The following is a 12782-nucleotide window of genomic DNA, read 5'->3' on the forward strand; positions in this document are numbered from 1 at the left end:
GAGCAGCGAAATGTGGCGCGGACGCGTGGGACAGGTTTCCATACGCGGGCGCACACTGCGGGACTGTCTTAGGCCTGTAGCAATAGGCCCGCGTCAGACTACGTACGAATAACACCGGTAGTTTTTCTTCAAAGTGACAAGTAAAAAGGCCGAGATAATCTAGAACGTTCCAACGTACCTCGGCCATATCAGCCAGCAGCTTGGCGACCAGGTGCGCGTGCTTCTTGGAGGTCTCTCCGCGCAGGAACCAGGTGGAGGGCGGCGCGGACGCGACGCTGGAGCCCATGGTGACCGTGGCGGGGCTGGACCCGCTGGGGCCCTTCACCTTCATCTAGAACGTCCCAACGTACCTCGGCCATATCAGCCAGCAGCTTGGCGACCAGGTGCGCGTGCTTCTTGGAGGTCTCTCCGCGCAGGAACCAGGTGGAGGGCGGCGTGGACGCGACGCTGGAGCCCATGGTGACCGTGGCGGGGCTGGACCCGCTGGGGCCCTTCACCTTCATCTAGAACGTCCCAACGTACCTCGGCCATATCAGCCAGCAGCTTGGCGACCAGGTGCGCGTGCTTCTTGGAGGTCTCTCCGCGCAGGAACCAGGTGGAGGGCGGCGTGGACGCGACGCTGGAGCCCATGGTGACCGTGGCGGGGCTGGACCCGCTGGGGCCCTTCACCTTCATCTAGAACGTCCCAACGTACCTCGGCCATATCAGCCAGCAGCTTGGCGACCAGGTGCGCGTGCTTCTTGGAGGTCTTTCCGCGCAGGAACCAGGTGGAGGGCGGCGTGGACGCGACGCTGGAGCCCATGGTGACCGTGGCGGGGCTGGACCCGCTGGGGCCCTTCACCTTCATCTAGAACGTCCCAACGTACCTCGGCCATATCAGCCAGCAGCTTGGCGACCAGGTGCGCGTGCTTCTTGGAGGTCTCTCCGCGCAGGAACCAGGTGGAGGGCGGCGCGGACGCGACGCTGGAGCCCATGGTGACCGTGGCGGGGCTGGACCCGCTGGGGCCCTTCACCTTCATCTAGAACGTCCCAACGTACCTCGGCCATATCAGCCAGCAGCTTGGCGACCAGGTGCGCGTGCTTCTTGGAGGTCTCTCCGCGCAGGAACCAGGTGGAGGGCGGCGCGGACGCGACGCTGGAGCCCATGGTGACCGTGGCGGGGCTGGACCCGCTGGGGCCCTTCACCTTCATCTAGAACGTCCCAACGTACCTCGGCCATATCAGCCAGCAGCTTGGCGACCAGGTGCGCGTGCTTCTTGGAGGTCTCCCCGCGCAGGAACCAGGTGGAGGGCGGCGTGGACGCGACGCTGGAGCCCATGGTGACCGTGGCAGGGCTGGACCCACTGGCGCCCTTCACCTTCATCTGCACCGTGATGGCTTTGCCGAGGTAGCTCAGCAGGTAGTCCAGTAACGTCACGCTGCGAAAAAAGGCAGAAACATCGAATATGCGGTAGCCACTTTGATGGATCATACAGAAATGTTTATCCAAGCTGATTGGCTTTTCTATCGGTACAGCTCCAATCAGTAACGGCGTAATGGGTGGACCGCCCCGGGTGCCAACATCAGGTCAGGGCGCGCAGGTTAGTACCCACTGGCGCATCTGGGACACGACAAGGACGGCGCGGGCGTATCTGATATGTCATGATACGGGGTATCATATAGCTCATGACTTAGTTACTTACTGACATCCATCTGTCGATAACCCAAAAATCCTGGGGGGCACGAGACCATTCGGAGGTGCCCTAACCCCCGCTATATGTATACCTAACTTACTGATGTATCACCCCGGGCCAACCTATGCTACGCCGCCACTGGCTCCAATTTGTAAATAACTTCTACTAAATGGAAGTAGGCAAGTAAAACAACCATAAATAGATGGTAAATTAGTGTTGTGATCGTCTGAATTAAAAACTTACCGAGTGCTCAAATCATTTCCATAGTTGATGGCCACAAGCGCTTTCTGTGGCTTGATTTCTGATATCATTCTTCGGAGTAATGAAATAACCTGAAACCAAAATTGTTATGTAACACAATCTTACTTATTCAAAAAAATACAGAAAGACCTTTATCTACAGTAAAGTAAAATGAAAAGCCGAATTACAAAACGTAATTTTTATCATCACATTGTGCTTGTTCATTTGAGCGGGGTGAAATGAGGAGGGAGGGGGAATGCTTACCTGCCGTTGCACGCGCTCGCTGCCGGTGTGCAGCAGCGCTAGCAGGTCTGCCAACAGTTCCGTGCGCTGGGCCAGGTGCGCGCACCCCACAGCACTGCCGCTCAGAGCCAACAGCTGGAAACGAACACTTTCGTTACACGCAATAAGACCCAAGGTTGTGGGTACTGGCATATTGACAAATATTCTGAACAATATTATTTCAGAAAACATTAGTCGGAGAAACTCTATGGAATCTTCAACGAAAATTGGCATAAGTAAGTAATAACTATTTTTTTAACGAAAAACTCGTTCTTTTTTAAATTGTCCAACAATATAAATCTAAATATACGAGGTGTGTTCAAAAAGTAAGGTGACTTTTCAAATTTCGCAGGCAACGTACTTTCGATTATCGATTTTTTTGTTTTGTTATGTTGGTACACTCTTCCCGAACATCTGTACCAAGTTTCAAGTGTATAGCATTTTTCGTTTGGTTGAGAGAGGCGTAAAGGTTATAAGTGTTTTGCGTGCTCGGCTATTTTTTGCTATCGAAAAATATGGATCAAAGGATTTGCATCAAATTTTGTGTAAAAAAATTTAAATTTAGTGCTCCGAAACACTTGAAATGTTGACAGTGGCATACGGTGAAACTGTTCTGAGTAAAAAAAAATGTTTCAATCTCTTCCAAGATGGCCGGGAAGATGCCAATGACGAGCCTCGCTCTGGACGCCCAAGCACGTCAACAACTGATGAAAACGATCAAGCAGTGAAGAAAATTGTTTTGGAAAATCGTCGAATCACTATCAGAGAAGTTGCTGAGGATATCGGCATATCGCTTGGCTCGTGCCATGAATTTTTTTGTAACGTTTTGGAAAAACAATTCATGGCTTTTGCATCACGATAATGCCCCTGCTCACTCAACTTTGCTTGTGGGAGATTTTTTGGCTAAAAACAACACCACAATCATGCCTCAGCCACCATATTCACCGGATTTGGCCCCATGTGAATTTTTCTTGTTCCCAAAATTAAAGAGACCTATGAAAGGACGGAGATTTGCAACGATTGAGGAGATAAAGACTGCATCGCTGGAAGAGCTAAAGGCTATACCGAAAAGTGCTTATGAGAAGTGCTTTGAGGATTGGAAAAACCGTTTGCATAAGTGTATTGTATCTGAGGGGGATTACTTTGAAGGGGACAACATAAATATTGAAAAATAAATCAATATTTTTTCTTAAAAATACAAAGTCACCTTACTTTTTGAACACACCTCGTATATAACTCTAAAGTGACTGACGACTGACATAGTGACATCAATGCACAGCCCAAATCACTAGATGGATCAGGCTGAAATTTGGCATGCAGGTAGATGTTAATATGACGTAGGCATCAGCTAAGAAAGCATTTTACGAAACTCCACCCCTAAGGGGGTAAAATGCGATCTAGGCGTACGAAGTCGTGGGCGGCCACTAGTCAGTAAATAAGTCTGAAAAGTACATTTTTTGTTTAGAATTAGGTCGCAATCTACTTCAAAAAGTTAGCCGAGGCACAGGGTGAATCTGTCACTTACCAGAGCCAGCATTTCGAAGCAGTAGTTATCCACAGTAGGTTGAGGGATGGCCCTGTGCGTGATCTCATCACCGGAGCGCTCAGCCGCCTCTGCGCATAGCAGCGCCGTCTCCCAGTCGTCGCGCACGCGGGCCGCTTCGTAGCCGATGGCGGTCACTATGTGCGACATCACCTGGGCACCACAAAATGGATTCAATGTTAGTTGGTTCAGCAAATCTCTATTGCAAATCTATATGGCAACATGTAGCTAGCATAATGATGATCAACAGTCACGTTATCCCTGAGCAAGTTACGTGTGAATTTACCACAATATCGAACATTAAAAAACTATAAAAATCTTTGTTATATGATAAGATTGCTAGTAATTTCATTATGGCTAAATGTCAATAAACTTATACACCATATTCATATTGAAATCCAATTTGTTCGTTTGCAGTCAGTAAGCTTCGCCCACGCATTTTCAGGAGAGGTCACAGCTCTGTTCAGGGCAACAACCGCACCCTTCGACACCCTTGGCCTGCCCTTTAAACAAATTCTAACATCGCTAATAAATTCCAAGCGGTTTAACGAATTTCTATTCATAAGTCATTGAAGATTCAAATTGTTTTTGCCATATGAGATAATTTATGTAAATGTAAACCATGTTGTGATGTCTGAGAATTACTGAACAACAAACGAGTTCATCAGAAATTGCAAGCTTATTATTTTGTATGAATATTTATAGGATGAATACAGGTTTAAAGGGCTGATTTTTCAATCGCCAGATATCTTTTAACTGAAGAATATTTCCCATACTAAAACTATCAATGTGCCAAACTTATTCTTCAGTTAAAAGTTATCCGACCATTGAAAAATCAGCCCTTAGTGTATGAAAAAAGTATTGCGTACTAAAATCGTGCCTATAACAATCGATAGAAGTTATTTAGTTCATATAACGCACGGTTTTAATAATTCCTCAGAATAAAAATAAACATTTTTATCTCTGTGTAGAGTAAAGACAATCTCTCCTTTTACCTGTGGATGTCGTAAGAAGCTTAAGGAGGAAATATGCTAACATCAAACATCTGTAACGTGAGATCAGTATGAGGTTATGCAACTGCGCTTTCACTGCAGCAGCTTGCCTTGCAGGTGTGTCCACCATGGATCTTCCCGCCGCCGTCACCTCGCTACCACTCACTCTTACATCAGCAGCATGTCGCTGCAAGAAAACGAGTACCTACTTCTTCGATGGGTATAGTTTTCTTTAAAGAATAACAAAGACATCAGTTATTTTTCGCTCTCTGACTGGGACTGATGCTGTAATGAACAATATCCCTACCAGTGACGCTATGTCGGTAGGGACATGTGTAGGGGTGCCATTTGTGTGTCCTGCAGTGTTGGACACTTGCCTGGCGCTGCAGCGAGGTGAGCTTGTGCCCGGCGAAGAGGATGCCGACCACGTGCTCGCGCAGGTCGCTGTCGTTGGCGGCCGGGTCCTCCGCCGCCGCCGCCTCGCCCGGCTCGCTGCGTCCACTCGAGGAGCGTGCCTAGTGTGTGTCCTGCAGTGTTCGACACTTGCCTGGCGCTGCAGCGAGGTGAGCTTGTGCCCGGCGAAGAGGATACCAACCACGTGCTCGCACAGGTCGCTGTCGTTGGCGGCCGGGTCCTCCGCCGCCGCCGCCTCGCCCGGCTCGCTGCGTCCACTCGAGGAGCGTGCCTAGTGTGTGTCCTGCAGTGTTCGACACTTGCCTGGCGCTGCAGCGAGGTGAGCTTGTGCCCGGCGAAGAGGATACCAACCACGTGCTCGCACAGGTCGCTGTCGTTGGCGGCCGGGTCCTCCGCCGCCGCCGCCTCGCCCGGCTCGCTGCGTCCACTCGAGGAGCGTGCCTAGTGTGTGCCCTGCAGTGTTCGACACTTGCCTGGCGCTGCAGCGAGGTGAGCTTGTGTCCGGCGAAGAGGATGCCGACCACGTGCTCGCGCAGGTCGCTGTCGTTGGCGGCCGGGTCCTCCGCCGCCGCCGCCTCGCCCGGCTCGCTGCGTCCACTCGAGGAGCGTGCCTAGTGTGTGTCCTGCAGTGTTCGACACTTGCCTGGCGCTGCAGCGAGGTGAGCTTGTGCCCGGCGAAGAGGATACCAACCACGTGCTCGCACAGGTCGCTGTCGTTGGCGGCCGGGTCCTCCGCCGCCGCCGCCTCGCCCGGCTCGCTGCGTCCACTCGAGGAGCGTGCCTAGTGTGTGCCCTGCAGTGTTCGACACTTGCCTGGCGCTGCAGCGAGGTGAGCTTGTGTCCGGCGAAGAGGATGCCGACCACGTGCTCGCGCAGGTCGCTGTCGTTGGCGGCCGGGTCCTCCGCCGCCGCCGCCTCGCCCGGCTCGCTACGCTCCCACTCGAGGAGCTTGCCGAACACCTGGGAAGAATGGGGGTTTAGTACCATTTTAACACAGAACACACAAGGGGTAATTCATAATTTGACAAGTGACGTCATCAAAGGATGTGTGAGCCAAACGTGAGCGTATCTATAATTTTACAGTCAATAAAGGATCGTTCATGTTAATTTTTCATTAGACCTAATTAATTCACTTTTTAAATCCATATCCTAAACACAAAAAAAAATACTTTTTTAACTGTGCTACGGTAGGCAGCGTTTCATTTTATATCAAGCTATTTGTATGTCACACATCACACTCTGTTACGGAAGATAGTCGGATGATTGCGTTGCATTTTATTTTGCATCAGGTGTGGTAACACTGGCGCCGTAAATACCTGCGAGGTGAGCAGCCTGAACACGCGCAGCGCGTCTGCCTCGGCGACGGCGTGCAGCACGCGCGCGGGCGCGACGGCGGCGGCGGGCGCGGGCGCGGGCGCGCTCAGCACGCGCACCTGCCGCACGCGCACCGCCGGCTCCGCGCCGCGAAGCTCGCAGCGCACGCGCACGGAACTGCTCGGCATCTCTGCGGAGACCACATTACAAAACTATTGTAGAAAACTTTTTATTTGCAAGAAAGATATACAACAGGGATGGCGAACCAATGGCACGCGTGCCATTGATGGCACGCGCCACAATATTTAGGGCACGCCCACCTATTGCAAAATTCACTATAAAATAATGTGTTTTATATAAGGGCTATCGTATTTGCCCTCTTGTACTATACGGTATAGTATCAAATATCACCTAATGCTATCAATGAGGGGTATAGTCTATACCCCTCATTGATAGCATTAGGTGATATTTGATGGCACGTTTAAGACTTTATCAAACATTTTTTCGGAAAAGTAGCACGTTGATACATAAAGGTTCGCGATCCCTGATATACAAGCAGCCAAGACATACACTCGGCATCAAATAAATCGCACCTCCCGCAACAAGCACTTCTCAAACGTATGCATCCCCACTTCCCAACAATATTGGCACCATTTAAAAGCCCAGTTCTAATCTTCATTTCATAAAAGGAAAGGTTTTTACCCCAAAAATGTGTCTGTAGAAGGATCCAGAGTTACTTCTTCAAAAAATAGGTAATTACGCTTGAGCCAACTTTTATGGCTATAAAACTGTTAAGTTGGGATTAATCGTTATCCATCTGTAAAAGAGGCCACGTGAGATCATTATTTGGTTTTATAACCATAAGAATTGGTCTAATTGATCCCAGAGGTGAGCCCAAAGTGAGGTCTGTTTTCAAGTCACATTTATGGTGTATTTTTATCATTTATTAAAAAATTAAATGTGTTTTTCTGTAAGGATATTTATTGGGCTTTCAAATAACACCAATATTGTTGGGGCACCATGATTGTGTCAGAAGAAAATCTTTAAAGTTCGCGTCGCGGAAGATGCGGTTTATTTAATGTTGAGTGTAGATTCAAATAGAGAGAAACAAGTGGACAATTAACTGCTTGTGCACCTCTGACAAAAAGGCACCCGCTCAGCGTACATGAAGACCGCCAGAGCTTGTCTTGAAACTGATTTTCAGCGGGGGCCCTCTGTCGTCACGGCGTACCCCTGCTGACGGAGATGCAAGAAGAGAAAGGAGTCCACAAGTCCGGCAGCAGGGAGAACGCAGCAGGGGGGCGCAACTTTGACAATACCACACACGGAAATGGCCCGTTGATCAGACCTACTGCCGAGGGGCAATAGGTTATGGGGGGCACTATCCCACTAAAACTCTGGAGTGTTCCCTCTACCGCATAGTGGACTGCGCCTTGGGTACTAGAATCGACCAAGACGCCTTCCATGGACTCGTCAAGGGTGCTAGGTAGGCTTTACTAAATAAAAGCCAACATAGCAAACAACGCTATATTATTATGTATTGTTCCCAAGACGATTTTACCATATAAAAGGCTCGCGGAATACTTCACTTGCGCGATCTAAGTAAGCACAGCGCCATCTATAGGTAGTTTTATTAAGTTTATACTTATGAACACTCGTACACCCCCTCTCATCCAAGTACAATTGAAAACCCTATCGATATAATTGATATTATGCTTAGAAGTTCTCTTATATTCATTTAATTAGATTCATTGCGGGAGCCAAGACAGCTGTCATTTGTGACTACTTAGCTTGTGTTTAATTACTTACCCGATTGTGTTTAATTAGTAGCAAAACTGTAGATGCTGGTTATATGAGTGAAGGATGCAGTGGTGGGATTATTTCCACAAGAAGTACCCTACCAGACAGGTTACTAATATTTTGGACCACAACCTGAATCAAATACATACTTTATATTCATTGTGATATTCGAATTCGAAGCAAGAAACTTACTTGGCAACGAATAGCAGAGCCAAGTCGCTACTTTGGGATCAACTTCTATGTCTTGCATATGTACCAGCTCCTCGGAACCGCTGCTGTACAGGAACGAAGCCAGCATTGTCTTGTTCTAAAACAAATAACATCAATTGAATTCATCAGATCATTATTCATAAATTATATTTTTGTGGTTTTCAGTGACTCAATTGCTGCCACCCTAATGACAAAATCTGACTAGCTAAACTGCATCTTCTAGGAGTTAAGGAGAGGCTCATGCCCTGGTCTTGCACCGCCATATTGCCAATGTTCGAATTATATCAATTTCCACTTGACATTATTATTGGCACATGTAAACCCCCTAAAGAGGTTTGAATGCAGTTAAATAAATAAAAAGCGAATGATATACTCACCACAGTATCCCTGGTGTTATCGAGATGCACACAAACAATGTGTGGACGGTCCTCGGCGGTGCCGGGAGGGTAGGTTATCTCGATCCAGCGAGCCTTGTTGCGATCCTCATCGCCGCTCTCCCAGAACGTTTCAGTGCTGCCATCTGTGAGGGCGCCCGCCATCCCCTGCCGTGACGACACGGCAATGTCGCACCAGCTCGTCACGTCGGGACAGCTCCATACGTAATTCTCCTGTAGAATGCGTGATTGATTATTATTAATTTGAAGTGTTTGTTCTAACAACACAGAAGCTAGTTTTAAATAGCATGTATCACGCGACGAACCCCGAAGAATGTTTTGAATTTTCATGCCTTTGAAAATCAACCTGCGTGTATAATTGACAAGCTTGATCTTGTATTATTTTCTAGCTATTTTTATTTTGTCACCATTACGATAAGAGAATTAAGCTAAAACAAAAAAATAACAAAAATTTAAAAAGAAATAATGAAATAACTCTTATATCTACTACGACAAAAGCTCTTTCCTTTCTACCTCATTGCATAGCACACCTAAAAATAAAACGAAACAATTTAGAATAAAACAAAAAACCAAAACAATAAAAGTAACTCTCAAAGCCACACGTATTGCTCGTTTGTAGCACTCTCATGGCCACCTTCGTATACGTTACCTTGTAAGTATAGCTGTGGAAGCTGTCGTGTAGAGCTCCCAACATTCCCTCCTCGAAATTCGGGTCGTCCGAGTGAGACAGCACTTTGCTGATCACACTGAACACTTGCGATCTATCCAGCGGCATTAACGTAAAATACATAACCATCAATGGTCGCATTATAATAAAACATATTACATATTTTTGATTAAGAAGATTGTCAGTATGGTATCACGAGAACGTTACACAGAAAACAGCATTATTCTATTGAGATAATCTAAGTTTATCGCAGACACAGCGTATCGTCGACCAGCCGAAACGTTCACCACGAACATTGAGCTGTAGCGTTGTGCGATACAATATTTCTTAGGCCGATGTTACGATACAGGTTCAACACAGGTTTTGCTTATGATTGCTGTGCTGTAGGATACTTGTTACCTGTGAAGATGTTTGATTCGACACAGTGTTACCTCTACATATGGCCATGCCATAGAAATATAGAGATTGCAACTAATGCGCAAAGAAATCAAAATATGTGCTCATTATCCACTGCGGTTTCAGTACTTAACGTTCGAATAATCTTTAGTACTACGCAAGCAATGTAAGCTGTTTACATTAGGACGTCGCTGCTGTCATCATTGCTGTTACGAGCAATGTGTTCTATTTTTGGGCATATTGTTGCGACACCGGCCCCGCCCCCTTGTCACATCTACCTTTAGTTTCTGTGATCTGTGGGCCATGACTTTTTGAAGGTGTATAGTGACGTCGACAATGAGTCCATATTAAAAGAGCTCAAAATCACCACGCGGCTCTCCACTATATGCCTAAAGCGTACCCTCTGTTTCTTTGGACACATTATGCGGTCTCCAAGGCATTGTCTGGAGAAACAAATTATCTTGGGACAAATGGAAGGCAGACGTGCTCGGGGCACCGACGAGATGGTCGGACGCGGTGGGCGGAAGTTTGCATCGTGCGGTTCATACAGCTTATGACCGCTGTCTGTGGAGGAACACTATCTGTGGTCGCGATCCTCATCAGTTAGGGACCGAAGAAGAATAGTGACGTCACCTGTGCAGGAAGGCGCGGTCGGCGGGCGCGTAGTGCAGCGCCCAGCAGCGCACGGCTTGCAGCCCGGCAGCGCTGGCGGGCGGCAGCGAAGGCGCCAGCGTGCTGACCGAGCCCAGGAGCGCGTGGAAGGCCGTGCGAGCGCCGCGGGCCGACGTGCCGCCCGGGCACATGCTCGACGCCGCCGGGAACTTTATCACGTTGCGGGTGTTCTCGTTGGCAGCCGCCTGTAGCAAGGGATTTGATTTAGTCAGCAGAACTATTCCAGCAATGAACTTAGCGTGTTGTACCTGTAGTTCACCCAAAAAGGGGGCGGGAAACAGCTGGAGTTTGTTTTGAAAATTTTACCGGACGTGTAGTTCGAAAACGGTAAGAATTTGAAGAAAGTGTTTAGGACAAAAGATCTAGAAAAAATTATTGGCTTTCATCGCGTGATAGATATTTTTCTGTATGAAGCAAAATTTAAAAGATAATTAGCGAATAACTCAAAAGTGAGAACTTTAACCCCTTCATCCCACTCCGGGGCCCCCTCTAGCGGCGGGGACTTTTAGTATGTTTATTGTTTACTCTCTAAGCATCCTGAACCAATTTCTAAAGAAATTGCTTAGGTACCACTTCACGCACTCTACAACTGCTTTTTTTAAGAGGACTACTGAGCTAAATCCTGTGTTTGCCTGTAATAAGTTAATACATTGAACATGTACCTATTCTTCTTAAGATTTATACAATTGTATTGGTGTAATTAACTGTTGGTGAACCAAATAAATAAAATAAAATAAAATAAATCGTATTACAGAATGCTTCTCTGACACGCATGAGCGATCACTTGCCTCTTTGTTGTCGTCCACGCTGGCGGGCGGCGGCACGGCGTTGGCGTACTTCTCAAGGGCGTTGCAGAACCACCACATCACGTCGTGCACGCACGTCGGCTGCGTCGTGGAGCGCAGCAGCCAGTTCAGGGCCTGCCAGCGAAACAACTATTGTATACCCTGTGTCATGGGACTGACAAAATAAAAAAATAAAATAAAAAATAAATAATATTCTTGGACATTTTACACTGCGCTTCTAGTCCCAAACTAAGCAAAGCTTGTACTATGGGTACTAGACAACGGATATAAACATACTTAAATACTTTTTTTTTGTAAATACATATGTACATACTTATTATACATAGAAAACACCCAGTCCAAAACAAGCAAATATGTTCATGCACACAAATGTTTGTACTGTGCGGGAATCGAACCCGCTACCTCCGGAATAGTAGCCCGTTTCGAACCACTACACCAAACGGCCGACTAAAAGACTACAATGTCTATGTCACATACCTCAAAAGCATACTGTCGAACAGTATTGATCCTGACGGTTCCGTCCAGTTTCTGTGTGAAGGCGTGCAGGTCCCTTCGGGCTAGCACGAACTCCAGTACGGGACGCTTCATAAGCGCGTCCGAGTCAACGTGTGGGGCCTCAAAGGCCGAGACGGTGCAGCCTTCGGCGGCGTCCTCGCCGCAGCCGACCAGCTTCTGTAGTGCCGTGCTGGGCTGGGACAGCAGGGATGAGCCGACACCTACGGTAATATAAGCCGATGTAATATCGCAAAGCTATTGACACACAATCTAAAGAACATCCTGCCGCACTCATGCTAGAAGTTATTTTTTTTACGAATGGGTATGGGGTCGAATCACTGTTGCGATATAATTAACCTGGTTTAAGAAATCTGTTTTTTTTTAATAAAAAAAAACATAGTGAGCGCGTAGAACAATTTTAAACTTTTGTAAATTATTCATATCATCATCATCAGGTCATCATTTAGTCTTTAACCAGGCTAGTCTTTTACTTCTTACAAAATACTAGACCAACAAATAACAATCAGTATTTCGACGTTAATAAATAATTTTATTAACACAGAACTCTACACGTGCCGTGGATCAAATTCGTGTTTCAAAATAAGATATAAATGCATTCGCATTTCTACGTATTTTCGCGAGTGAACAACAGAGCTGACCTTTGAGTTCGCAGACTAGCCACGATCCTATTTTCATATTGAAATGGAAAATTAATTATTGGAAATTCCAATGACAAATCACTGGGATATCTGAAAATGCACACCCACGTTTGCGAGCTGAAAAGGTTAATTCAATTTAGTATTTTACTATCGCAGAGATTTATTTGTGACGAGCTGTCTCGGCGAACTTCGTACCGCCCACTAAAAAGATTTCTTAGTATATC

General features: G+C 47.0%; 1 protein-coding gene across 1 annotated transcript in view; it reads right to left on the bottom strand.

The window, feature by feature from the left end:
- LOC135087030 (E3 ubiquitin-protein ligase highwire-like) overlaps nucleotides 1–12782 on the bottom strand; it is a 69399-nt gene that overhangs the window by 22406 nt on the left and 34211 nt on the right. Inside the window, exons 25-36 of the mRNA XM_063981882.1 lie at nucleotides 11882–12120; nucleotides 11387–11518; nucleotides 10560–10768; nucleotides 9513–9600; nucleotides 8846–9073; nucleotides 8451–8565; nucleotides 6461–6648; nucleotides 5958–6104; nucleotides 3721–3891; nucleotides 2178–2291; nucleotides 1917–2005; nucleotides 1211–1418 (exon numbers count right to left, since the gene is read on the bottom strand). Coding sequence (XP_063837952.1) covers nucleotides 1211–1418; nucleotides 1917–2005; nucleotides 2178–2291; nucleotides 3721–3891; nucleotides 5958–6104; nucleotides 6461–6648; nucleotides 8451–8565; nucleotides 8846–9073; nucleotides 9513–9600; nucleotides 10560–10768; nucleotides 11387–11518; nucleotides 11882–12120 — 1928 coding nt within the window. The remainder of the gene's footprint in view (nucleotides 1–1210; nucleotides 1419–1916; nucleotides 2006–2177; nucleotides 2292–3720; nucleotides 3892–5957; nucleotides 6105–6460; nucleotides 6649–8450; nucleotides 8566–8845; nucleotides 9074–9512; nucleotides 9601–10559; nucleotides 10769–11386; nucleotides 11519–11881; nucleotides 12121–12782) is intronic.

Source organism: Ostrinia nubilalis, chromosome Z (assembly GCF_963855985.1).
Source record: "Ostrinia nubilalis chromosome Z, ilOstNubi1.1, whole genome shotgun sequence".
NCBI lineage: Eukaryota > Metazoa > Arthropoda > Insecta > Lepidoptera > Crambidae > Ostrinia > Ostrinia nubilalis.